At 42.9% G+C, this 27,781-nt stretch overlaps 1 protein-coding gene across 4 annotated transcripts in view; it reads right to left on the reverse strand.

The window, feature by feature from the left end:
- Positions 1 to 27,781, reverse strand: part of bsnb (bassoon (presynaptic cytomatrix protein) b) — a 263,285-nt gene that overhangs the window by 11,255 nt on the left and 224,249 nt on the right. The window contains exons 4-12 of one of the 4 annotated variants that reach the window (XM_061874322.1): positions 27,141 to 27,350; positions 18,471 to 24,629; positions 15,335 to 17,429; positions 14,205 to 15,031; positions 13,533 to 13,647; positions 10,616 to 10,762; positions 10,420 to 10,475; positions 2,394 to 2,507; positions 256 to 374 (exon numbers count right to left, since the gene is read on the reverse strand). In XM_061874322.1, coding sequence (XP_061730306.1) covers positions 10,435 to 10,475; positions 10,616 to 10,762; positions 13,533 to 13,647; positions 14,205 to 15,031; positions 15,335 to 17,429; positions 18,471 to 24,629; positions 27,141 to 27,350 — 9,594 coding nt within the window. In that variant the 3' untranslated portion in view covers positions 256 to 374; positions 2,394 to 2,507; positions 10,420 to 10,434. Of the gene's footprint in view, positions 1 to 255; positions 375 to 2,393; positions 2,508 to 10,419; positions 10,476 to 10,615; positions 10,763 to 13,532; positions 13,648 to 14,204; positions 15,032 to 15,334; positions 17,430 to 18,470; positions 24,630 to 26,564; positions 27,351 to 27,781 lie in introns of all 4 variants that reach the window. The other 3 variants (XM_061874321.1, XM_061874319.1, XM_061874320.1) reach the window with 3 other exon arrangements.

Genomic DNA, 27,781 nt, shown 5'->3' on the forward strand with positions numbered 1-27,781 from the left:
TACTGTCTGAAAGGTACCCATCACTAATGTCAAGTTAACTCATATTTAATCCTGAATCTGCAACTTTTCCCACACGTTTTTTAGTTCTTTCTGTTCGCCTTGAAGTTTTGTGGAAAAATAGTTAGCTTTTTTCTTTTCATCTCCCTGTTAATGCTCAAACAAAAACTCCTTGGCAGAGGTAGTAACAGAAGGACAGTTCACATGGCGGGCCGGGATCCACACACAAAAATATGACTTTTAAGGATTTTCACTTACAGTTGATCCTGTAATTAGTGATGTTTTCAGGCATCCACTTTGTTCCCAGGATCATCTCCACTTCAACCACATGCATGTCTTGTGAATCCAGTGCTGACAAGGCGTACTTGATTCCAGCTCTGCTCCGCCATTTAAGGTAAAGTAAAGACACCAAAGATCAGTCCCAACATACTGTATTTTTCGGACTATTAGTCGCAGTTTTTTTCATAGTTTGGCCAGGGGTGCGAATTATACTCAGGAGCGACTTATGTGTGAAATTATTAACACATTACCGTAAAATATCAATTAATATTATTTATCTCATTCGCGGAATAGACGAACAAAATGTCAGCAATCGTCACATACACGTCAACCAATACGAATTCGGCGGTGGAGGGTCATGGCAGAAGTGCATTGTGGGTCATGGAATGCTAACTGCTTTATGCTATATGCCAGTGGTTCTCAACCTTTTTTCAGTGATGTACCCCCTGTGAACATTTTTTTTTTAATTCAAGTACCCCCTAATCAGAGCAAAGCATTTTTGGTTGAAAAAAAAAGATAAAGAAGTCAAATACAGTACTATGTCATCAGTTTCTGATTTATTAAATTGTATAACAGTGCAGAATATTGCTCATTTGTAGTGGTCTTTCTTGAACTATTTGGAAAAAAAGATATCAAAATAACTAAAAACTTGTTGAAAAATAAACAAGTGATTCAATTATAAATAAAGATTTCTACACATAGAAGTAATCATCAACTTAAAGTGCCCTCTTTGGGGATTGTAATAGAGATCCATCTGGATTCATGAACTTAATTCTAAACATTTCTTCACAAAAAATACATCTTTAACATCAATATTTATGAAACAAATGCACAAAAAATCATGCTGTCAACACTGGATATTGCATTGTTTTTCACAGTTTATGAACTTACATTCATATTTTGTTGAAGTATTATTCAATAAATATATTTATGTAAGATTTTTAAATTGTTGCTATTTTTAGAATATTTAAAAAAAATCTCATGTACCCTTTGGCATACCTTCAAGTACCCCCAGGAGTACGCGTACCCCCATTTGAGAACCACTGCTATATGCTACTGCCGTAGCTATTAAAATGGATCATTTCATCGTTGGCGGTAACTTATAAAAACTGAGAAGGGTTGAACAAAAATGGCACCGAATAGGAAATCATGTACTGCAGATTACAAGCTGGACGTAGTGAAATATGCAGCAGAAAACGACAAGAGGAAGCGGTGCATACATTTGGAGTTGGCAGAGTTGTTTGGAAGCGACATCGAGGAAGAAGATTTCATCAGATTTATCGATTAGGAGTGACAGATTGTTTGGTAAACGTATAGCATGTTCTATATGTTATAGTTATTTGAATGACTCTTACTATAATAAGTTATGTTAACATACCAGGCACCTTCTCAGTTGGTTATTTATGCGTCATATAACATACACTTATTCAGCCTGTTGTTCATTATTCTTTATTTATTTTAAATTGCCTTTCAAATGTCTATTCTTGGTGTTGGATTTTATCAAATAAATTTTCCCCAAAAATGCGACTTATACTCCATTGCGACGTATATATGTTTTTTTCCTTCTTTATTATGCATTTTCGGCCGGTGCGATTTATTCTCCGGAGCGATTTATAATCCCCAAAATTCGGTACATACAATCAAAGTACTTCATGAGTATCACGTGCTCAAAATGTGCCGACCATGCTAAACTGCATTACGCAGGGCCGCAACATTAGGTACACCAGAACAATCTGTTGCTGTGGTTTAGAAATGCACTGCAACATCAATGTCAATATATTGTTCAACTAATACCTCAAACCTGAGCAGTATTTTTTTGTAAAGGCAAATATGTTGAGACGGGTACAAGCGTACCTAATGAAGTATGAGTATGTGAGCTCATGTAAAATATCCAAGCTGCAAAGCATGAATTATTCACGGCGTGCCTTATAGTGATTTCGCAACTCTTAGGCTTCGTGTTGGAAAATAAAGGAACAATTTACTGCATGGCTGCGTTTGTTTTGGGGTTTTCTTTTTTTTCATGAGAGAGGATTATCGTCATCGTTACCGACAATGCTTGTTGAAGCAGGTGACAGCATGTTCGTCTCCAGAGACAAAGAAACAACAAGACAACTTACTGATGTTCTCAGGATGCACATCCTCTCTGATGGTGAAATGTATTCAATTAGTTTCATAGGTTTTTCCAGTGCAAAGCCTCAAATTTTGTCATTTTTGCTGTGACTCTGCAGACCCTGAAATAAGAAAGTACATATGTTACTAGAGATAGGCAATATATCGGAACATACAGTCGCTATCAAAAGTTTACATACATTTGTAAAGAACATAATGTCATGGCTGTCTTGAGTTTCAAATAATTTCTACAACTTATTTTTTTGTGATAGAGTGATTGGAGCACACATTTGTTGGTCACAAAAAAACATTTGTAAAATTTGGTTCTTTTATGAATTGATTATGGGTCTACTGAACATGTGACCAAATCTGCTGGGTCAAAAGTATACATACAGCAATGTTAATATTTGGTTATATGTCCCTTGGCAAGTTTCACTGCAATAAAGCGCTTTTGGTAGCCATCCACCAGCTTCTGGCAAGCTTCTGGTTGAATTTTGATCACTCTTCTTGGCAAAATTGGTGCAGTTCAGCTAAATGTGTTGGTTTTCTGACATGGACTTTTTTCTTGAGCATTGTCCACATGTGACATCACATGGACAAAGATAAGACCTTCTGGAGGAAAGTTTTGTAGTCAGATGAAACAAAAATGGATCTGTTTGGCCACAATACCCAGCAATATATTTGGAGGAAAAAGGTTTGGCCTTTAATCCCAGGAACACCAACCCTACCGTCAAGCATGGTGGTGGTAGTATTATGCTCTCGGCCTGTTTTGCTGCCAATGGAACTGGTGCTTTAAAACGGACAATGAAAAAGGAGGATTACCTCCAAATTCTTCAGGACAACCTAAAATAATCAGCCTGGAGGTTGGGTCTTGGGCGCAGTTGAGTGTTCCATTAGGACAATGACCTCAAACACATGTCAAAAGTGGTAAAGGAATGGCTAAATCAGGGTGGAATTAAAGGTTTTAGAATGGTCTTCCCAAAGTCCTGACTTAAATGTGTGGACAATGCTGAAGAAACAAGTCCATGTCAGAAAACCAACATTTAGCTGAACTGCACCACTTTTGTCAAGAGGAGTGGTCAAAAACTTAACCAGAAGCTTGCGGATGGCTACCAAAAGCGCCTTATTGCAGTAAAACTTGCCAAGGGACATGTAACCAAATATAACATTGCTGTATGTATACTTTTGACCCAGCAGATTTGGTCACATTTTCAGTAGACCCATAATAAATTCATAAAAGAAGCAAACTTCATGAATGTTTTTTGTGACCAACAAGTATGTGCTCCAATCATTCTATCACAAAAAAAAAAAAGAGTTGTAGAAATTATTGGAAACTCAAGACAGCCATGACATTATGTTCTTTACAACTTTATGTAAACTTTTGATCGCATATATATAATGTGACCTTCTGCAATAACAATATATATTACAATATATTATTTGATCTGTAAATGATAATAAAATCATTTCAAAATTGGTTACAAAGGCTCCTAATTAGGCTGCTGACGTATACGGTAACATATTTCTTTATTTCTGGTGGTATTATTTTCTCAAAACTAATTTTAATCTACTATCTGATTTACTATTAGTATCTGGTTACTTTCTGTCGTAACATGTTTCTATCTAAACTTCTGTTAAAATACAATAAAGGCATAGTCTTCTGCGGTTTTAAAACTCAATATTACTTTTGGGCGATACTACACATATCGATTCAATACTAAGTAGTTACGGGGCAGTATTGGTCATACCAATGCTGATACTGATACTTACAGTTTTTTAAGATCATTAAATGATTAAATGTGTTAATTGCAATCATAATCACAGAAAAACGCAGGCTGGCAGTGTAACATTATTGATTAAATATTTAAATAATTTCCAACTATTGGCTCTGAATTCATTACTTAAATTTTTGCCCTAAAAGCCTTCCTGTATCTAGGAACTCAGTTCCCGAGATTTTTAAAAAAAAAATAATAACTAAAACACCAAAATATTATTAGACAATAAAAGAATGTTGGTGTACTGTAACCACTAGTGTTGATCATATACCGTATTTTTCGGATTATAAGTCACAGTTTTTTTTCATAGTTTGGGGCACTCATACTGTGGAGCGGCTTATGTGTGAAATTATTAACACATTACCGTAAAATATCAGGAAAAAATATTTATCTCATTCACGTAAGAGACTAGGCGTATATCAGCAATCGTCACACACACACGTCAACCAATAAAAATTGGGCGGGGGCGGGTCATGGCAGAAGTGCATTGTGAAAAAAAAGATCCTACCTGCTACTACTTCCGTACCTATGAAAATTAATAATTTCAACATAGGCGGTAACTTATAAAAATAGAGATTAGCGATTAGGAGTGACAGATTGTTTGGTAAACGTATAGCATGTTCTAAATGTTATAGTTATTTGAATGACTCTTACCATAATACAAATGTATGTTACGTTAACACAGTGGTTCTCAACCTTTTTTCAGTGATGTACCCCCTGTGAACATTTTTTTTTAATTCAAGTACCCCCTAATCAGAGCAAAGCATTTTTGGTTGAAAAAAAGAGATAAAGAAGTAAAATACAGCACTATGTCGTCAGTTTCTGATTTATTAAATTGTATAACAGTGCAAAATATTGCTGAATTGTAGTGGTCTTTCTTGAACTATTTGGAAAAAAAGATATAAAAATAACTAAAAACTTGTTGAAAAATAAACACGTGGCTCAATTATAAATAAAGATTTCTACACATAGAAGTAATCATCAACTTAAAGTGCCCTCTTTGTCACGATCCGCTATGCGGATTGTTTATTGTTTTGCCGCTTATATGTCTTTCTATCTGTGTTGGCCCTGCGATGAGGTGGCGACTTGTCCAGGGTGTACCCCGCCTTCCGCCCGATTGTAGCTGAGATAGGCACCAGCGCCCCCCGCGACCCCGAAAGGGAATAAGCGGTAGAAATGGATGGATGGATGTCTTTGTTCATGTTTAGTTCTGGACTCTGCCGATTCCTTGTGTTTGAGCACTTCCCCGTTTGTTTAGTCACCATGGCAACGTAGTGTGCTCCTCCTCACGGGCTCCTGTCACACCTGTTTTTGATTATTATTTGTGTATTTAAGCCCACCTGATTCCTCAGTTCGTCCTCGGCTCATTACTTGCTTTCGCAACACGTCACGTTTTGTATCCTGTGTCCTCGATTATTTTGTGCTAAGTTCCGCCTTAGCTTCACGTGCGTGTGGCACGTCGTTTAATGTTTTCTGTTTCCTGCTAAGTTTAGCGTTAGCTTCCGTGCGTAGGCACACACTTTATTTTCCATTTTGTACCAGTGTTCTTTTGTTTTATTATATTAAAAACAACTCTTACCTGCACTCCTGCCTGAACGGTCGTGTGCATCCACGAAGTAGCAACTCCGCGCAACAAGTGCGCCGCATACATATGACAGAATGAGCCGAGCCAACAAAGGCCACTTCGCACTCCTCCAGCCCCAGCCAGAGCAGGTGTTCCTCTCCGAGGAAGAAGAGAATGAGATCTTCCGGGAGCTCCGAGCAGACTCTTGGCCATGGGAGAGCGAGGACGACATTGAGCTGCCGGAAGAGGATCTCCCGGCCGAAGCAGTGGTGGCCTGGGAGCTATTCATGGCGAAGATAGCGGACGCGGAGGAACGCTTTCGCTCCCAGTCTCAAGCCACCCCGACATTCCCCTTAGCGCGCTGCACGCCGCGCGGTGACGTCACACCACCCAGGACTAGAGGACTCCAGCAGCGGCCAGGCGCCGCGCAGGGGCGTGCACAATAGGAGTGCACGACTTTCCCCTCAGCAGCGACTGCCAGGTGCTTTCCATGTGGCTTTTCCTCCCCGGCACCTGCTGTAAATCTGCCTGAGGGACGCGTGCGGCGCACACGCACAAGGCCAGCTTCCAAGCGCCCACCCTCCCATGCCCTCGACTGCCTCCAAGATTGCACAAATGCCCCCCCACCAGCTGCATCTGGAATCTGCTTCCTGAGGGGTTGGGGCAAGGCTGATGGCGTGTCAGTGGCACAGGCAGACCTCCTTCCATTGAGGTGTTTGCCTGCCTTGCCGCTGGCTCCGCCCGCACCAACAGACGAGCCATCTGCACCAATGGTAGCACCTAGCCCAATGACAAGTCCATGCCCAAGGCTAGCCCCAGTGCCAGCACCACGTCAACCTCCAACGCCAAGTCCACGGCTGAGGCTAGTCCCAGTACCGGCACCACGCCAACCTCCCACGCCGGCACCAGGCCAACCTCCCACGCCGGGCTCGGCCTCCGAGTCCAAGTCCAGGTGCAAGCCGGCCTCCGAGTCCAAGTCCAGGTGCAAGCCGGCCTCCGAGTCCAAGTCCAGGTGCAAGCCGGCCTCCGAGCCCAAGACGACGCCCGGGTCCAGGTCGACGTCAATGTCCTGGTCAGCGCCGAGGTCCAACTCGGGGTCCAGGTCCACGCCAAGCGTCAGGTCGTCCTCCTGGCCAGGCGCATCTGCCTCCACGTCGGTCGTGGGTGTGGCCGTGCCCAGGTCGTCCACCTCGCTGGGCGCTTCCATCTCCACGTGTGTGGCCGTACCACGGGCGTCCTCCTCGGCAGGTGCGTCCACCCCCACGCCGGCCATGGTGGTGGCCCTACCCAGGGCGGCGTCCTCGGAGGACGCGCCCTGGTCCTCGTCAACCACGGATGTGGCCTCTGCGGGCCTGCCTGTGGTGTCCTTGGTGGAGTCAAGGATGCAGAACTTGTCAGCCCTCCACCAGGTCCTCCCTCCGCCCTCCCTTCTCTTTTGGACTGTCTAGTTGTGGGGGGAGGGGGGGTGTTTGTACTTCGGGATTTTTGGGGCATCTGGGATATGCCCCTTGGGGGAGGGGTAGCTATGCGGATCGTTTATTGTTTTGCCGCTTATGTCTTTGTTCATGTTTAGTTCTGGACTCTGCCGATTCCTTGTTTGAGCACTTCCCCGTTTGTTTAGTCACCATGGCAACGTAGTGTGCTCCTCCTCACGGGCTCCTGTCACACCTGTTTTTGATTATTATTTGTGTATTTAAGCCCACCTGATTCCTCAATTCGTCCTCGGCTCATTACTTGCTTTTCGCAACACGTCACGTTTTGTATCCTGTGTCCTCGATTATTTTTGTGCCAAGTTCCGCCTTAGCTTCGTGTGTGTGGCACGTCGTTTAATGTTTTCTGTTTCCTGCTAAGTTTAGCGTTAGCTTCCGTGCGTAGGCACGCACTTTATTTTCCATTTTGTACCAGTGTTCTTTTGTTTTATTATATTAAAAACAACTCTTACCTGCACTCCTGTCTGACTGGTCGTGTGCATCCACGAAGTGGCAACTCCGCGCAACAAGTGCGCCGCATACATATGACACTCTTTGGGGATTGTAACAGAGATCCATCTGGATTCATGAACTTAATTTTAAACATTTCTTCAAAAAAAAAAAAAAATCTTTAACATCAATATTTATGGGACATGACCACAAAAAATCTAGCTGTCAACACTGAATATTGCATTGTTTTTTTTTTCACAGTTTATGAACTTACATTCATATTTTGTTGAAGTATTATTCAATAAATATATTTATAAAGGATTTTTGAATTGTTGCTATTTTTAGAATATTTTTAAAAACTCTCGTGTACCCCATGGCGTACCTTCAAGTACCCCCAGGGGTATGCGTACCCCCATTTGAGAACCACTGCGTTAACATACTGTCATGTCCTGGTGATCATGTTTAGTTTTGCTATGTTCTGTTTTGTTTTTTGGATTTTGTCAGTTCCTGTTTCAGTTCATGACAACCCATTAGTTTTCACCTGTCATGTCACGCACCTGATTCATTTGGACTCATGCCCCCGTTATCAATCACCACATCACCATTTAAGCCTGCAGTCAGCTGGCGACATCACCCTCTACACACCCTTGTTATTCATGCTGATTATCCATGCTGCTCTTTTCTCGTTCCAAGTAAGTTTTCTTTATTCATGCCATAGTTGGAAAGTTTTGTTTTATGTCCATTGTTTTGCCTTTTGTGGTAGTTTTGTTTTCTTAGTCCAGTTTTGAACCTCTGCTGAGAGCACCTTTCGTTTGGTCCTTTTTTTCAAGTTAAGATTTAAACATGTTTTTACCTTCATCCCATGTCTGACCCGGTCGCTTTGCACCATGGGAAAACAAATCACACCAAAGTCCACGTCATTACACATACTAGGCATGGTCTCAGTTGGTTATTTATGCGTCATATAAAGTACACTTATTCAGTCTGTTGTACACTATTCTTTCTTTATTTTAAATTGCCTTTAAAATGTCTATTTGTGTTGGATTTTTTTCAAATAAATTTCCCCAAAAATGTGATTCATACTCTGGTGCAGGGGTCACCAACGTGGTGCCCGCAGGCACCAGGTAGTCCGTAAGGCCCAGATGATTAGCCTGCTGGCCTGTTTTAAAAATATCTCAAATAGCAGCACTTACCAGTGAGCTGCCTCTATTTTTTTAATTGTATTTATTTACTAGCAAGCTGGTCTCGCTTTGCACTACATTTTTAATTCTAAGAGAGACTAAACTCAAATAGAATTTGAAAATCCAAGAAAATATTTTAAAGACTTGGTCTTCGCTTGTTTAAATAAATTCATTTATTTTTTTACTTTGCTTCTTATAACTTTCAGAAAGACAATTTTAGAGAAAAAATACAACCTTAAAAATGATTCTAGGATTTTTAAACACATATACCTTTTTACCTTTTAAATTCTTTCCTCTTATTTCCTGACAATTAAAATCAATGTTCAAGTTTTTTTTTTATTGCAAAGAATAATAAATACATTTTAATTCAATTCTTCTTCGCTTCTGTTTTTTCGACGAATAATAATTGTGAAATATTTCTTCAAACTTATGATTAAAATTACAAAAAATATTCTGGCAAATCTAGAAAATCTGTGGAATCAAATTTAAATCTTATTTCAAAGTCTTTTGAATTTCCTTTAAAAATTTTCTTCTGGACAATCTAGAAAAAATAATGATTTGTCTTTGTCAGAAATATAGCTTGGTCCAATTTGTTATATATTCTAACAAAGTGCAGATGGGATTTTAACCTAATTAAAACATGCCATCAAAATTATAAAATAAATCTTAATCAGGAAAAATTACAATTGTGATGTTCCATAAATTCTTCTCTTCATTTTTTTCGGTTGAATTTTGAAATTTAAAGAGTTGAAATTGAAGATAAAACTATGTTTCAAAATTTAATTTTCATTTTTTTCCTGTTTTCTCCTCTTTTAAACCGTTCAATTAATTGTTTTTTTCATCATTTATTCTCTACAAAAAACCTTCCGTAAAGGAAAAAAAATTTACGACGGAATGACTGTCAGAAATACCCTTTTTTTATATATATATATATAGATGGATTTATTTATTAAAGGTAAATTGAACAAATTGGCTATTTCTGGCAATTTATTTAAGTGTGTATCAAACTGGTAGCCCTTCGCATTAATCAGTACCCAAGAAGTAGCTCTTGGTTTCAAAAAGGTTGGTGACCCCTGCTCTAGTGCGACTTGTGTTTTTTTCCTTCTTTATTATGCGTTTTCGGCCGTTGCGATTTATACTCCGGAGCGATTTATAATCCATAAAAATACGGTGCTGATCATTTTTTTGGTGTTGTTACTGTTAATATTTGTATCAATCCACCCACTTTTGTTCACATTGAAGAGCTCTAGCTTGCAGTTAGCATATCTTCCTGTGGTATCCAGTGTAGCATATTAAGCTATTCCTCGTCCTCCAGGGATTATATTATAGAATGTGTAATCAACATGCATTGCCATGATATCACAATAGTGTTAAAAGCTCTATCGCAAAATGTAAGTAAATTATACCGTATATGGTCTATATTGTGCAACCCTACTTGCTACATATGTCCTAATTGCAGTTGATGATTTTTATTGGTAAGTAAGTGAGTTACCATCTGCTATTTCATACCCTAACATGTCTTATGGAAGGTATGAAATAAAAAATAAAAAAATGTCTTTGTGGCAAGAAGCGTTCATAAAGACGTGCACACTCACCCTCCTCTCTTCAATTTAAAAGAAAGAAGTGAATTTCTTCCCAAGGCCAGACAAAGCTGCAAGAATGAATACAAAAATGAGAACATAAAAGGTCAAAAGTCCAACAAACTGGAATATAATTCACTCACTTCACTCTGAAAAAAAAACCACACAGAAAGAAAAAAAAGCAGTTTATTATATTTGTCAGCTGCCGTACCGTCTCCCAGTTTCCCGGCCTGTTCCGCTGCGCCTCCTTGCAGGATTTTGGTGAGAACGTTTTCTCCTTCGGCAGGTTGCGGTCCAGCTGCAGCACTGCCGAGTCCGCCGGCCTTGCTGCCGATCCCAACAGGGGCGGCTTTAGAGCCTGCAGACAGCAAAATAAAAGCGCTCATATCTTGTACACTGCACAGTGGTAGCTTGGGATACGAGCCAACTTTGAGCGAAATGTTATGCTATGGTTGTGGGCAAAAATTCATGCACCGCTAGTTGGCGTAGCGAATGTCACAGTGAACCCCGGAGGATACGACCAAAACACCCGGTCTTACTCGCTAGCATAGGCGCCGATCTACATTTCCACCAGTAAGTGCTCGGTGTTAGAATAGATTAGATTAGATAGTACTTTATTCATTCCGTCAGGAGAGTTCCTTCAGGAAAATTACAATTTTCAGCACAATCCCATTCAAGATCAGACAAACATTACAGGGAGACAGAACAGGATCGCTGACGGGTCTGCCGGCTTCCAGCGCCCCTTACAAAAAAAAGATGAGATACAGTAAACATAAATGAAATTTAAAAAAAAAATCGGTTTTAGCCTGGGCCTTGGAGAGGGGGTGCAGACTGAGGCCAAGGGGAAAAAAAAAAAAAAATAAAGAAAAAAACTACAACTCATAGCCATAGTACACATCCCTCTTACACGTGTGTAAGAGGGAAACATCAAACATCAAAGAACACAGAGGACATTAAAGACATTAAAGCAGCAGATACAAGCAGACACTTCTACATACAGCTGTGAATAAAAAGTAAAAGAAACATATCCACTGTGGTGGCCTCTGCGGTGTTCCACGCCATCGTCTGCTGGGGAGGAGGGAGCATGGTCAGAGACAGGAGCAGACCCAACAAAGAAACCAAGACAGCTGACTCCAATCTCGGCAAGTGTCCAGTCCGCATGGATGAGCGAGGATACGTCCTAGGTGACTGAGGTGTCCGACACCTGCTCACCCAGCCAAGACACCGCGAAGCCTCTCCGTCCCAGCGCTCAGTGCCAGCTCCGCAGCCCTGTCCCCTCATCCGCATCTCCTCCAGTCCCTCCAAACGGACTCCGGTGTGGCAGAGACCCAGCAGTTAGTCTCCATGGCTAAAAGGCTCCCGGGAGGCAGATCCAGAAGTCCACAAAAAAAAAGCACCACAGAGGTCACAAAAGTGGCACCCCTTGTCACACAGTCCCAAAGGGTCCCAGACCAAAAGGCAAAAAAATATAATAACACATGAAAACAAGAGGGAAACACAAAAGGATGATACAAGAGCACAGAGCTCCTGCCAATAGCAGCCACTACAGCAGCCGGTACCAAAAGTATTTTGATACTTTTCGGTACTTTGCTAAATAAAGAGGGCCACAAAAAAATGTCGTCATTGGCTTTACTTTAGCAAAAAAAACTTAGGGTACATTAAACATGTTTGTTTTTGCAATTTTGTTCTTAAATAATATATTGAACATACAAGACAACTTGTCTTTTAGTAGTAAGTAAATAAACGAAGGCTCCTAATTTAGCTGCTGACATATGCAGTAACATATTGTGTCATTTATCATTCTATTATTTTATCAAAATTATTAAAGACAAGTGTGGGCACCCCTGGTATACTCTCTTTCACAAGGTACGAACTGTGTGAAGTGAATTATATTTATATAGCGCTTTCCTCCAGTGACTCAAAGCGCTTTTACATCGTGAAACCCAATATCTAAGTTACATTTAAACCCGTGTGGGTGGCACTGGGAGCAGGTGGGTAAAATGTCTTGCCCAAAGACACAACGGCAGTGACTAGGATGGCGGAAGCGTCAATCGAACCTGGAACCCTCAAGTTGCCGGCGCGTCCACTCTACCAACCGAGCTATACCGCCCCACAAGAACATATCGCGAGGTACCACTGTACTGTATATGTTTTTGCTTTGTCCTCTTTGAGTTGTCCACACTGCTTAGACCGGTGTTTTTCAACCACTGTGCCGTGAGATTCAGTCTGTTGTGCCTTGGGAGATTATGTAGTTTCACCTATTTGGGTTAAAAAGATTTTTAGCAAACCAGGTAATTATAATCCGCAAATAATGTGCAGTTGTAGAGTGTCGGTGCTGTCTAGAGCTCGGCAGAGTAACCATGTTATTCTCTTCCATATCAGTAGGTGGCAGCCGGTAGCTAATTGCTTTGTAGATGTCAGGAACAGGTTGTGTGAGACAAGGATGGTTTGTCGTGATCACAATATGCAGGCGACAGCGGGAGACACTGCGCAGGCAAAAATGTATCTAATGCTTAAACCAAAAATAAACAAAAGGTGATTGTCCCTAAGAAAAGGCATTGAAGCTCAGGGAAGACTATGTAGAACAAAACTAAAACTGAACTGGCTACAAAGTAAAACAAAAACAGAATGCTGGACGACAGCAAAGACTTACAGCGTGTGGAGCCCAGACGGCGTCCACACGTTCATCCATACATGACATGATAACAATGTTCACATAAAAAAAGATAGCAATAACTTAAATATTCTTGATTGATGAAACAAAGCAGGTGCCGGGAATAGCCCTCTAAGGAAGACATGAAACTGCAACAGGAAAATACCAACAAAACAGGAAAAGCCACCAAAATAGGAGCGTAAGACAAGAACCAAAACAGTATGCCCGGGAAAACACCCAAAAATTCCAAATAAGTCACGGCGTGATGTGACAGGTGGTGACAGTTCACATACTTTGAGACAAGAGCAATAGGGATGCATGGTTGGTTATCGTTTAAATTAATATCCAACGACTTTTTATTGTCTAACGAGTTAAATTTTTTAGTATTTCTGCTAGTGGTGAGCCTCCCGACTTTTTCAATGAAAAAAATGCGCCTTGGCTCAAAAAAGGTTGAAAAACACTGGCTTAGACTTACCAATGCCAGTTAGAGGGGGTGACGCTGTTTTGGTGGTCAGAGGTATTGTAGGGACGGCCATTGTAGGCTTCACTCCTATGGATGTAACTGAAGGTGTAGTGGGGTCCATTTTGACCTGAAAGAAGAATCAGTATTGATTAACTTCTACTGCACTTTATTGATTCTAATAATTCAATGTTTATTAGAGCACATTTTTTCAAAGGGAAATACTTAGAAATGAAATTTAGGTGTGTTTTTAGAGTAGTCGATGTACAGCTTGTTCAGCAATATGGACATTCTACGCACTGAAAGTGACATGCACAGCCCTGAATGTCTAAACAGCTGGCAATAAAAGTGACTACCAAAATAGTAAAGCGTGGTATGGCCTGGGACTACATAAGTGCTGCCGGCACAGGGGAGCTGTGGTTCACTGAAGGAAACTTGAATAACAACATGTAAATGTGAAGCAGAGCATGATCAGATTCCCAACATAAGGAGTCAAAATATACAGATGATCAAGTGCCATTCTGCCATTCTGATGATGAAAGTTCTATTTCTATGATATTGTGCCTTAGGAAGATAGAAAAAACTGGCGAAGGATACACTCACTTTTGCATTGACAAATGTTTAAGTAGCACCTTTGTCTACAAAACTATAACAAGTATTGTATAGTGTGGTTATTTGTTAACTAACCGCTGTAGTTGCTGGCTGGCACAATGCAGATCCTCCTCCTGGCTGGCGTGCCTGTGTCGGCGCTTGGCTCGATTTGGGCTGCTGTGGTGGTCCAGCTCCTGCAGTGGTTGTTGGCTGGCTACTTGGAAGGGGTTGGCTATGCTGAAGTGGTTGCTGCTGCTGCTGCTGTTGTTGTTGTTGTTGTTGTGAATTTAGCTGCTGCTGCTGGGATTGCTGAGTACCATCAATGGCCTCAGAGCCTGAATGTCTCCCTGTCCCTGTGTGGCCTTGAACATTTGAGCGTGGTTGCCCAGTATGGCCCTGCTGCTGCATCTTAGGGCCTGCAGCGGAAGGATCTTGCCTTCTTGTGCGATCTCCGGGTTGTCTCTGGCTCCGTCCTCCAGTGGCGTGGTGATGAACAGTGGCGGGATCACGGGAGAAGTCTCCCGAGTTGCGTGGGCTTCCTTGAGCAGCACGGGAGTCTGGGCCACCCCTCTTCTGGGCGGAGGAAGTGCCCCTGCCATCAGATCGTCCTGACGGGTCTTTGGGGTGTGGCCTAGAAGAACGAGAGGACCTGGGATCTTCAGAGGAGTGTCTTGAAGAGCTGTGTCTCCCGGAGTTACTGCCTTGATATCGGTGATCCCGTGATGATGCCGTGGAGCATTGGCGTTGATGGTTGTCATCCTGGGGGCCGAATTCTTCCGGTGGTTCATCGTAGTCATGGTAGGTGTGCTTTGTGCGCCTACCTGTGGATGACTGACTGCCACCTCTGTGATGTCTTGAACGTTCTGAACGGGCCTCCCGTGGCTTTTCAAACCAGTCAGTCTCCTCTTGGCCCAAATGATAGGCTTTTTTTAAGAACCAAAAGAGACATTATTAGCCAACAGTTTTTGCGCAATGTGATAAAACACAGCTGCTTCCCAAAGCCATGCACATTTTAGGAAGTGAGTGAAAAAAAAAAATTCACTCAAAAAAAGCATGCAGAACAAAAAAGAAAAAAAAAGTTGTTTTATTAGAGGCAACACTTCAGAAATGAGAAGACAACAACAACAAAAGGACAACAGAAGTGTTCCCCAGATTCTTTGTGGCATGCAGTCTCAATTCAGCACATGACACAGTTAAGACAGCACAAAGCATTCAGCACCAGTTACCTTCACTGTCAGAAACAGCACAGTGCATGTCATCTACGAGGTAAGGGTCATCAGGTTTATAGACATGACTCCTGGGAAGGTCCTTCTTGTGGTGATCTTGCACATCTGGAAGCGAATGACTGGATCCATACTGGTTCTTCACGTCGTGGGCATTTGCGATACCTGAACTGCGTCCTATGCCTACAGGTTTCCCAACAGGACTGTTAGGACTCTCTTCTTCTGAATTCTGATTGCGTATGGGCTGCCTTCCACTGCGGCTGCTTCTCTGAGAGCGCTCCATGGCATCTCTTTCATAAGATTTACTCCTGTTCCCTGAGGCATCTGTGGATGTGATCTTGTCCATGCCATATCCAGTGGACCTGGACCGACCAGAGCTGTACATACGGTCTTCTTCCTCAAGACCCTCGCGACTAGTGCCGTAATACTTCTGTTGGTCACAGATGTTTCTTTTCGTTCCGTATATCACTGCATCTTGCTTCTTTGATCTGGACACTACAGTGCAACTACCCCCTGTAGAAGTTGTCATGGTGTAAGATGCCAGATCTGCCTCCACATCGCGGGCTTCTTCAATGGGAGAAAATTTTGATATCTTCTGCTCCAGTCCCTGCTTTCGGTGCTTACTACGCTTGGAGGAGACTACGGCTGGGGCAAGATTTTTGGGTGAGACTTTGTGGCCACTGGAGCTGCTCCGTGATGTGGGTTTGTAGTCATCATAATAATAAGATCCTCCACTAGCTGTGGCGCTTGTACGACTGTCTACTGTGCTCTGGTAAGCCATTGTGCCTGTGGGTCTTCCATAAGCATCCAACGGCTCATCTTCAGGTCTATCATAGGTGCTGCCACGTCCAGGGCCATTCTCGTTGCGATATCGACCTCCTACAGGATGACCTAAAGCGTCAGTGGGCTGATTTGCATTGTCTTTCGTCAACTCACTGATGTCATCAATCATTACGTAATTCCTAGGAATGTTCTGTTCCAAGTTAGAGCTGTAAAGTTCATCTGAGACATAAGCAGATGTTGGGCTGTCAACAGAGTGAGTCAGGCCAGGCTCTGCAGGGCGGTATTGTCCATACGCATTGCTGTAGGCGGAACCATAGGCAGCATCTGGAGCAGATGTGGCCACTGAGACCGCTGGGTTGCTGATGACCTCATAGTTGGTGGGGAGTTTTTGTTCGAGGTCAGCCAATGAGGTTTGCCTTGGTCTTTGGTGTACTGTGAGGATCTCTGCTTGGGGCTGGTAAGAGAGTCCAGTTTGGTAGGCGCTGTGACTGGGATAGGGAAGGGCCTGGCCTGGCATAGGCTGACTGGGGGGATGGAAGCTCTGATGTCCGTGCTGATGCATGCCAAGGTCTGTTTGATACGACGGCTGGACATACATACGTGAAGAATAGGTTCCCTGGTTCTGGTAACCTGGACCTGGAGGCGGATGGGGCTGGAACGTTCCTGGCTGGGGTGCAGGGGATGAAGGGTATTGAGGTGGCTGGAAACCAATCTGATGGTATGAGGAGCTAGGCTGTTGTAAGGATGGTTGAGTTTGAGGGTAAGGATAAGACATATATGATGAAGTGGAGGAATACTGGGAGGTTGCATTAAGGTCATTAGCAAACTGACTAAGAGGTGCTGTGCTGGGCCTTGTCAACAAGCCATTAGCATCAAAGGTTGCCGTTGCAGTTCCCATTCTAAGGTTATTGAGCTCGCTGTCTGACATGTAGTCCCGAGCGTCACCCATACAACGCAAGTAAGCCAAGTCTCTCCTCTCGCGCTCCTTCACCATGGTCTCTTTACGCTGTGTAATGCCAAGTTCCAAGTAGCGTAACTTAGCATCAATCTCTTTCTCTTCCTCCTCCAATTCGGCTTGCTGCTTACGTAGCTTTGAAGACTCTTGTTCCACAGCTTTTAGTTCACTCAGCAAGCCCACCTTGGTGACCCCTGGTGCAGGTCTTGGTAAAACCCTCTGAGGCATGCCAGGAAAGCTATACATTTGTGCTGGAGTAACTATAGGGAGTGGAGCCTCCTCTGGAGGGGGGCTGGGAAGTGTCCTCTTTACCTTCCTCATCAGAGCGTTCTGCTGCTGCTGCTGCAGGGAGGCCATCTGCTAAGAGAGGCAGAGACACATCAGCAGAATGAGCTATAAACAGAATGTGTTTATGTAAATTAGGTTCATTAATGTACCTTGGTGTACGCAGAGGGTCTGCACAACCTAAATTAAGAATGTGTGACTTGATATATACAATCAAATGAAGCACTTCATTTTAATTGCCCTACATGCAGTACAACACCATTTCATTAACATATTTAATATTTTTCTAATGGTTCCAAAAAAATATTCAATTGTATCTTATCACATGAAAGCAGGTACATGCACATATTATACAATTTGTATGAATCTTGTGAAAATCTATTACAGTTTGCACAGATATGTATGTTACCAGGAGAAAACGCACATACATTTCAGATGTTCATTATGTACTTACACATCTGAGCCAAGTTTTTTCTACATGTTATTGATTGCATGCAAGTTGCAACAAAGTAAAGCATTCTACATTAAGTTTATAAAGTATAAAGTCTAGTCTATTACTTACAAATTAGTTGTACTGGGTAGATCCATGATGATGATATAAATCACATTTATGTTTGTATCTCAGAGTATTCTGGCCTAATTTCAAAGAAACATTAAATTACTCTTAAAGGCGGATAAAGAGAAAAAGGTAAGCATAACAATGATCTCTCCATATTGTGTCCTCCTGGCAACTCTTAAGCATTTGACAGCCAGAGAGAGAGAGAGCTACAGAGATATGGAGAGAGAGGAAAAAGGGGGTGGAGATACCAACGGAGGAGAAGCAGAGAAAAGGATGAAGGGAAAAGCATTTCTGGCATGGCAAGCCAACTCTCCTGGGAACATTCTGTGCTCTTTATGTTAGATCCGGTGTGATCACCTATGGCCACGCTGAGCATAGATTATGTTGCATACTCTATTGCCTTCCTGCATTTGACACAACATTAGATATAAGATCCAATGCATTTTGAGCTTTAGTACTTTTGTGAATTACTTTGTCTACTGCACCCAACATCAAATTATTAATTTAGTGTCAAAGTGTTGTGACAAAATATGTATGAATATAATTACATTTCCTACCTGACTGTTGGACAGTGCTTGCTGATGATACGGAGAGAATCTGTTCCTGGCGGGGTCCTCCGATGTGGGGCTCAGAGGCTTTGGATCAGACATGGAGCGCTGCACACTTTTTATCGGTCTTGGTAGGGACTGGTGGCGTTGCGGTGATTCAGCGCTGAAGGCCTTCTGCTGGGGTGTCACGTGGGCTTTGTTAAGCTTCTCTTGTGAAGCAAAGGTTGTTTCCAACATACGATGAGGGGACAAAGGAGAAACTGGGGAATATAAAACCTGAGGAGATTTGGGCGGCTGGCGGGAAGGACACTCATTTTGTTGCTGCTGATAGCCGATTTCCAGAGGGTCAGGTTTCCTTCTCTCAAATTTAGCAACTCCTTGAAGTCTTGGAGAGTTTGGATCAGATGTATTCGCACCAACTACATGCAGACTTGTTGAGTATGGACTGATGGTTGTGGGGACACTAAGCTGAGGGGCAACTACACCCTGAGACTGTGGCTCTGGTTCTGTCTGACAAGCCAAACTTTCTCCTTTGCGGGTCCTCTCAGGTGCTGCTATGTAATGTAACAGATCAACCTTTGACGTTTCCGCCATAGTGATATGTATTGCTGGTGAAACCCTACCTAGCTGGTCAGATTCTGTCTGGCATGATGAGTCATTTGAGGTTTGAATAGCTATACTTGCAGATACTGTTTTAGATAACCCATCTGATTTGTTCTCGTTACTGGATTCAGAGTGCTTTGAGACGCGGGAACGTCTGCGCCTTACTGGCTGCTGATCCCAGTCTGCCTGGTCTTCTTCATCAGTTTGCACACTGCAGTCTGCAATGCGCCTTGTTCTCCTACGCCGGTTTATGAATCGGTCCTCTCCGTCTTCGTCATCTGTTTGTACACAACCGTCTGCTATCTTCTTCGCGGAGTCATCCTCTGTGCTGTCTCTGAGACGGGGCATAGAATTTTGCTTTCTCATAATCTTGGACTCGGCCTGTTTGTCACTGCCTCTTAAAGACGTTTCAGAGACCGAACTGTGAATAGGTCGAGCAGCCACCATAGCTTGGACTACTTGACCGTCCTGCCAAAATTGGACTGTTTGTCCATCTTGTTGAATAACCCTGCCACTTTGATCACAAATAATGAAGCCCTGAGGAGGCCCTCCTCCCACCACTACACCTTGTATGGCACCCGGTGCAGATGTCGCTGCAGCAGCTGCCGCCGCGGACGTAGCTGCTGCTTCTGCCGCTGCTGTTGCTGCTTCCACCGCTGCTGTCTTTTGTCTTTTCTGCTCTTGCAACTGAAGTTGGAGTTGTTGCTGCAAAGACTGAATTTGTTCAAGTTGCATTCTTTGCTGGGCCAGTTGCTCTCTTTGCATGATAAGCTGAGTCTCACGCTCTGCTTGCTGCTGTTGCAGGACCTGTTGCTTGATTGTCTGTAGTTCTTGAATCTCACGCTGAACAAGCAGTTGTTCTTTTTCTCTGTGTCGCTGGAGCTCAATACGATCTCGCTCCAGCTCCTCGTGAAGGCGCAGTTGCCTCATTTTTTCCAGTTCGACACGCTCTCGCTCTAGCTGCAGAATGTGCTCTTGTTGCTGACTAAGCCGCTCGTCCTCCTTACCTTTCTGTGCATCAGTAACACTCGGGGTGTTGGTACTTTGTGGCAAAACTGAAGGTTGAGCTTGACTGACTGATTGATCTTGTTGGGTTTGAGTCAATGATAAAGGCTCTGTTTGAGCAGGTAGCTGTTGTGGCTGCATCTGGCCTTGTGCTGACTTGAACGTTTGGGGCAGTCCTTGGATTTGTGACATGGCTGTCATCTGTGAGCTAGGTTGAGACTGGTCTGTCTGCTGGGCTGTAGCAGTTTGAACACCAGGTCTTAGTACATTTTGTGCTACATTGGCTTGGGTTGGTAAAATTACTGCAGCTGTTGTTGAAGGCTTCCCAAGATACATAGGAGATTCTTGTTGTGAGGAGATTTCACAGTTTATACTGACTGATGGTGTGGCCGAAGTAGAATACTGGTTTGGAGAAGGGTATGAATATGTTCCTTGTGTGGCCAGAGGCATTCTGGGATTCGCTTGAGGCAACCTGGTAAGACTAGCTAATGGTACAGCTGTTACACCTGTAGGATATGACCTATAAATGCCTCGGGGCATGAGGGGAAGAACAGAGCCTGGTTGGGTAGTAATTGGCAAGGTAGATGCTATAGGAGTGTTTATCGTAGAGTATATCATGCCATCACCCCCTCTCAAAGCAGCAGGATACAAGGCGCGTATGCTTGCTTGTCTGGCATTTATTATGTTTGTTAGTGTTTGTCCATTAGGCAGCGCTCTTCCATCTGGGCCATACAGCAAGTTTGCTCTAATCGATGCTAAACTTTGATGGAGATTTAGCCGACCTAATGTTCCACTTCTTCCAACCCCATAATGTAAAAATTCAGGGTTATTTCCAAACCGGTTTCCAAACTGGTCTGCGGTGTTAAGAGCTGCACACATCTGGCTAATCTCCCTTGCGGTGGTTGCACTGTATTGAGCCAAATTAGAGTCCAGTGGTCCTGCTAACTCCTTTGAAACATAGCCATGATCAGAATTGATATTTGACATAGAGCCATAACGACGAATGGGTAACGTGGGGCCTGCGATATCTCCTTGGTGACGCAAGTCTGTGTACGATCCGTACTGAGCTCCCATGCCAAGGTGTGCAATATCATAAACCTGATTCATGTTACTAAGATCTACTGCCATACCACCCTTAATATTCCCCTGGTATTGACTGCCATCGATTATGGCAGGCAAATTAGTATCAGACATAGAGGGCTGGATTCTTCCTGATGGAATGGTTTGATATGGTTTATGCTCGTCTGTTACATCCTGTGTAGCTTGAGATTGTTGCTGTGGATTTATATTGTAATGCCGAGGATTGGTAGGGGGTGGTGCTTTTGAGGTTTCGTTGTTGGGGTTGTTATCTGGTGATACCGTTGTGGGCTTCTGACTGAATGACCCTCTACACGAACCAGCAAATGGTAAATTGTACACAACATCACAACAAGCTACTTGGTTCTCTGGTTTGATCTGGCCAGTCAAATCCAAAACTTGGGGATGGGGAGGCGGCTCTTCTTTCTTTATCAACTGAGTGACTGTGCCCAACTGTGATGGTTTACTCTCATCAAGTTGAACCACCATAACGTGGGGTTTACCTGTGGATAGATTCATTACCGTTGGCTTGTTTTGTAGCTCTAAAGCAACACCACCATACATTTCCTGGGGGGCATTAGAAACAGGCTGTGATGCCAGTGGTGCTACTCTAGCAGTCACCACGGGTTGAGAGTTGGATGTCTGGCTAGCTACAATATCTTTCTTTACTAAAAGCGGCGGGACTTGATTAGCTAAATTGTAACGAGCAAAAGAAGATTGCTGTTGATGCTGCTGTAGTTGCTGTTCAAGAAGTTGTTGCTGATGAAGGAGCTTTTGTTGTTGTAATTGTAGCTGTTGCTGTTGTATTCCAAGGTTCTCAAGGCAGGCATCAATTTTAGGGATAGATGGGTCTCCAACTGCTGGCTTACTCTGGGATAAACACACAGCTGATCCCACACCCTGACCTAAATCTACACGGTTTTGTAAAGGATCTCCATAGACAATGGGATGTTTCGGTTGGGACATGAATATAGTACCTGCAACTGTGACACTGACTGTTGTTGGTGTTGATACAGACACATGTGGTTGCTCTTGTGCATTCAAGTTCATTATGAGAGGTTGCACTGCTGTATGCCGAACAGGCTGTTCTGCTCCCAAAGAATAGCGCCTTGTGTCAGAGGCTAAGGATGTTAGATCCATGCCTTGGTCCGTCATTATAATTGGGGCAGATCTTATTGGGGCTCTAAGATCAACAATATTAGTTGGGTGGGTTTGGCTCTGGCCCATGACATTTGAAGTGCCTGGAGTATTTGAGATCTTACACAGAGAAATGTTTTCCATAGACAGTGATCCACAACTCTGGGTGCCGCTGGAAACATTCTGAGACATCTGTGTAGAATGTGTTTGTGACTGCAGATATGAAGATGTTGGGGAACATGTGGACGGAGTTTGGGAACTATACAATGTTTTATAGCTAACCTGTGTTGGTGATGATAAAGGCGAAGTGGATGAATTTACAGTTATAGGCTTGGCAGGGCTAGGTGTTACAGAGCTTAGTGGTATCGCCATAACTGGTGAATCCTGTGAGGACTGCTGGCGTGCAAGACGGGGAGAGGCAGACCTCTGAGGTACCTGAGCGCCGTGGGAAACTAAAGTTGATGATGGTCCACCAGGGAGTGTCGGCAACTGCCTGCCGCTTCCTGTGGGTCGCATGGTGGGAGCCTGTGTTGGGCTTTGTGCAGGAGAAGTGGTGGGTGAGACTGGGGGACTGGGGCCTTTAAAAAGGGAGAAAACTTTGCTTGTTAACGAGGAAGCTGCAGGGTCGGCTGATGCCTGTGATGCCCTTTGGGAGCCACAACTAGCTGCATTTCGAGTTGTAGCAGTGTGACCGACTTGAGTTTTGGTGGTTGCCACTCCAACAACCCCTTCAATTTTAGCGCTCTGTGACATCATCCTATTTTGAGTTTCTTTTGAAAGATGTTGTGCTGCATGAATTCCTGGAATCCGTGGGTCGTTCCCAGTTGTGGTGAACGACATAGGCGCACTACCCTGGGTTGGGCTTGAGCCTGGGGTTAAGGCAGATCCTTTTTCAAGGTTTTTATTTTCAGTCAGAGAATTCTTATGCTGATTTATATTTTTTCCTTGTCTCTGAAGGAGCTGGGCTTTCTTCATCATCTCCTCATAGACTTCCTCTGCACTTTTTAGTGTTTTATCAGCCGAGGACAAGGCTGGTGTCTTCTCTGTTGGCGAGTAGAGCGAAGTAAAAGTCGGAAGGTTATATTCGTTTCCTGATTTGTAGAGCTTTCCAGCTATTATTTCAAAGCCCTCTGCTTCCGAGTCAATTGAGGGTGAGTATTCGGAACATGATGACCTGTGGAGCTCTTCCATCTCTGCTGCCTGTCTGAGTTCCTCAGTTGGAGATGCATCCTCAATTGGAGAGAGATTACTGGGCGGAGTTTTGGATCTTTCCCTGCGCCTTTGTGCTCGTAGCTCCTCCTTATCCCGCTTTGTTTTTCGAGCGGTACTTCGGATCCTCTGTTGCTCAAGGTCTCTCATTTGCTCCTGTTCTCTCAGTAGCTCTTCCTCCTCTCTGAGCTCATCCTCCTCAGATGAGTCCTCAATTGTGGGCAACAAGGGCCCATGTGAGCGATGTCTGGCCTTTCGCTGCTGTTTTGCTTCCTCTAGCCTTGCTCTTCGACTAGGGCTGCTGTCGCTGTCATCCTCCATGGATGACACTGATGTGGGTGACGTTCCAGAGGTGTAGCTTGGTGTGGTGGCAGGTAAAGTGGATGAATATTCTCCTTTGGACCGCTCCTCTGGTGAACCCGTCAGACTTTCCATCTCAAGCTCCGGTTCTCGAAGGTCATGCTCAGCGTTGAGTTCCATGTCTCGGTTATAACTGTTGGTGTTGTTCAACTCAATCGTCTTAAAGCGTCGTAGGCCCCCAGCCATCACAACATCTTCCTCTTCATTTGCATTATATGCCCCTTCTGATTCTTTGGCGTTGTCCTCAAAACTACTAGTATGCTGAGGTAGTCTTCTCTTCTCCCCACTGGTTTTATGTCCTCTTTTAGGTTTCTGTTCCCCATATTCCTCCAACTCGTCTTCATCAGCACTCATCTCCATAATTTGCTTCCTCATAAACTCTTCATCAGTTAAATCTTTATGTGACTTCTTTTGTCTTACTGGCAACGGCGAGAGTCCGCTTTCACTGCTATCTTCTACATAATCATGACGAAGCTTGCAGCTGAGCTCATCCTCCGATTCGTCTCTTGCTGCGTCATCATCGGGGCTAATGTCCTGTCCCTGTCCAACAGACAGTGAATGAGGCCTGAGTTTGGGGTCTGATGCAGCTTTTGACTCCAGTAGAGGCTTCATTGATGTCTCCAATTTGGTGATTTCTGAGGAAATAGAGACACCCCTCTCATTGAGCTTAATGGCGTCTTCACGAATTTGACCAGTAATCTCCCCTTGAGAGCTGGATATGCCATCGGAGGAGTATCCAGTGTCGCTTAAACTTTGCATACTCGACTTGATGCAATCCTGAAACAAAGAAACAGAAAGGGGTCAGGGAAAATGAAATACATCACATTTTCACAATCAACTGGAACAAAGTCTATTACAAGGGCTTTTACACAGCTTTTATCCCACTATTTCATCAAACTCCCCAGCATTAAGTTCTGAGCAGTTATTGATGATAGGGAATAAAATGAACACAGAGTGTGAGTGCATACTAACATACAGTTTTCCAGAAGAGTACATGGAAAAGAACAACTCCAAACAACCAGACGACGTAACACTTCAAAGATAAAATCAACCCAAATGATTTTACAAATCGAATATATTGTTAAACACAGAACTTGTCTTTATAACTTGTCAGTGATTAAAATTAGATTTTGTCAATTACGGTTGATTTTGCCTCGTGTTGTATGTAGACAAATGAGCAATTCAAAACACAGCGCTTATAAAACCAGACTTCTGAACAAACAGGAACAGACAAATGACATTCCATTACATGCTTGATCTATGCATCGTGACTCATTCTCCTGTGTATTCTTCCAGATGTTGAAGAACAAGGGTCATGCTTAGAATGTTAGAGTATTATCACAATTATCACAAGGGAACAAAAAGATCGAGAAAACAAAATATAAATAGAAAGTAAATTGGAGACAAAAGATGGGGACAGAGACAAATTCCTGATGGACAAAACAGTGTGTATATTGAGAATATCTAGGGGTGTTCCGATTCCACTTTTTTTCACTTCCAATACTATATCGGTATTGGAGGCTTAAGTATTGGCCGAAACCAATATTGATTTGATAGGTTATCAACTGGAATCATAGATACTTGTATTATTTTGTAGTGTGGATTATTTAAAAAAAAAGTTTGATCAAGGGATATTAGTCGAACAGAGAACAATGCTAGATATAAAAAAATACTAACCTATTTATTATTAACCGTCTGGAATGGACTTAAGGAGTCTTTAAGTTGAAGTGAAGTGGTAATCGTTTTGGCGACACCCAGTGGCCACAATAATTCATGAAGTTAAGCTCATGGAGCAGTAAGTTGAATGATGTGGACACATTTGTTACTGGATACTTTTTAATACGCTTCTGCCCTGGAGACTTTGTATGCGTAAGTAATATGTAGCTATAAATATTTGATATTTGTTTAAATGGACAAATGTGCCGTTTTAGACTGCAGTATTGTTCAATTAAGGACACAATTACGTATGTCTGGCTTGTGTGTTATTGCATGTTTAACTGTTGTGAGATGCTAGCTCCTAGTAGCCTATAGCCTACCATGTTTACTTTTTGTAAATGACTTGAGTAAAATACAAGAAAAGAAGAAAAGTACTTGTATCTGAAATGCAAGCTGATATCATACCATACTTGTTTTTTTTTTCCTGATATTGGACCGGGACCCTCCTAATGATATCAAATTTAATGCAAATAGTGGATATATTGGACAAAGCAAAGAAATACACAATAAGAATCACTACAAATAACCAAGAATGTGTGATCACTTGGCGTGTACCGTAGACTTTAATCACAGTTCGGTACATCAAGGTCACTTGGTTCACTTTGAGTACAATAAGGGAACAGTAACAAAAATTCAGTACGCCTCTGCATAGTATTGAATGTTCAATATTTAAAAATAAACACTAGTGATCACTATTATAACACAGTGACTGTAATGTGATACTACTGCTAAATGTGAAAAAAAGATTAGGTTTAAGATGTAAACGATAGGACTGCTTAACGGAAGTCTACAATTTATAATAAGTATGAGGAGGAATTATTCATTGATTGTTTTTTGATTGATGACAACAACAGGAATATTACTGAGAATGGCATTGAAGATGATGATGGTGACACAGATGAATACAAGTAGCCAAACGGAACAAAAATAATTATAATTTAAAAAAAAAAGATGAATTGCGGGTAACGAGTGAAGGCGAGATTTCAGGCAGCTCACTTCTCGGTGTCTTGACTTCTGCACATGGTCTGATATCTTGGTGTCTTTTGTTGACGTGACCGTCTCTGACAAGGCCTTCTTTGGTGAGGCCTTGACATCCTCCTTTAGAGACCTAGATGAGACTTTTGTCTTCTCCTGGCTCTGCGTCTGTTTGCGTACCTGTGACGGACCTGTGAGTTTAGACTGGGTGGGTGCTATTTTCGAAGTAGTGGGAGTGCTCCTGGCGTTATTGGGTGCTGCTTTAGGGACAGATGAAACCTTGGCACTAGATACAGGACCTTTAACCTGAGCAGTGGGCTGAGCAGATCCCTTTGTCGGGGTCTGCCCCTTAGCCTGGTTTTGCCCTTTAGTTTGGTTAGTGGGGCCTTTAATTTGAGCGGGACTTTTATTTTGAGATTGAGGCTTATTCTGGACTGGGGGTTGTGTTACACGCTTGCTTTGAGTAACTGATTGAGAGGAACCATCGGCTTGAGAAACAGGCTGGGAAGAACCCTTAGTTGGAGGGGAAGCTTGGTTTATCCCATTGGTTTGAGAGGACGTTTCAGCCTGTTTCATAGGAGAGGTGGGGCCACTTACTTGGGGACCCAGTGGTTTCTGTTGCTGCTGGGGGCCAGAGGGCCTTGGCCCTGACCGCTGATCGGCCCCTTTCTGCTGAGGTGCTTGCTGATTAGATGTTGCAGGTGACCTGGTGGAACCCACAGGCTGTGTACCACGGCCCGGAATATCCCCCAAACTTCCTGACAGAGCTCTTTGTGTCTGGCAGTTCAAGCACAGCCATTCTTTGTTCTGAAAAAAAAAACAAAAAAAACCCACAAGGACAATTAGGTATTTTGTCAGATGATGATGATGAAGCAGCAACACTTTCTGTATTGAACCAGTTAAATGATTAAGTCCTCTTTAAGAGTGCTCCTCTTTAAGAGGACTTAATCATTCGACAAAATGAAACACTTTCAAACACATAGGAAAAGTGCTGTCTGAATACAAATGAAAACATCTGTCATTATAGACCGGAGAGGTGTGAGACCCATTAGAACTTTGATGGAGCGTTCTGCAACGGAGCCATTTGTCTTTTACAGTTATTTGCTCTATATTTGGATGTAAGTATACAAACCCTGTTTCCATATGAGTTGGGAAATTTTGTTAGATGTAAATATAAATGGAATACAGTGATTTGCAAATCATTTTCAACCCATATTCTGTTGAATATGCTACAAAGC

This window comes from Nerophis ophidion, linkage group LG16 (assembly GCF_033978795.1).
Source record: "Nerophis ophidion isolate RoL-2023_Sa linkage group LG16, RoL_Noph_v1.0, whole genome shotgun sequence".
Classification (NCBI taxonomy): domain Eukaryota; kingdom Metazoa; phylum Chordata; class Actinopteri; order Syngnathiformes; family Syngnathidae; genus Nerophis; species Nerophis ophidion.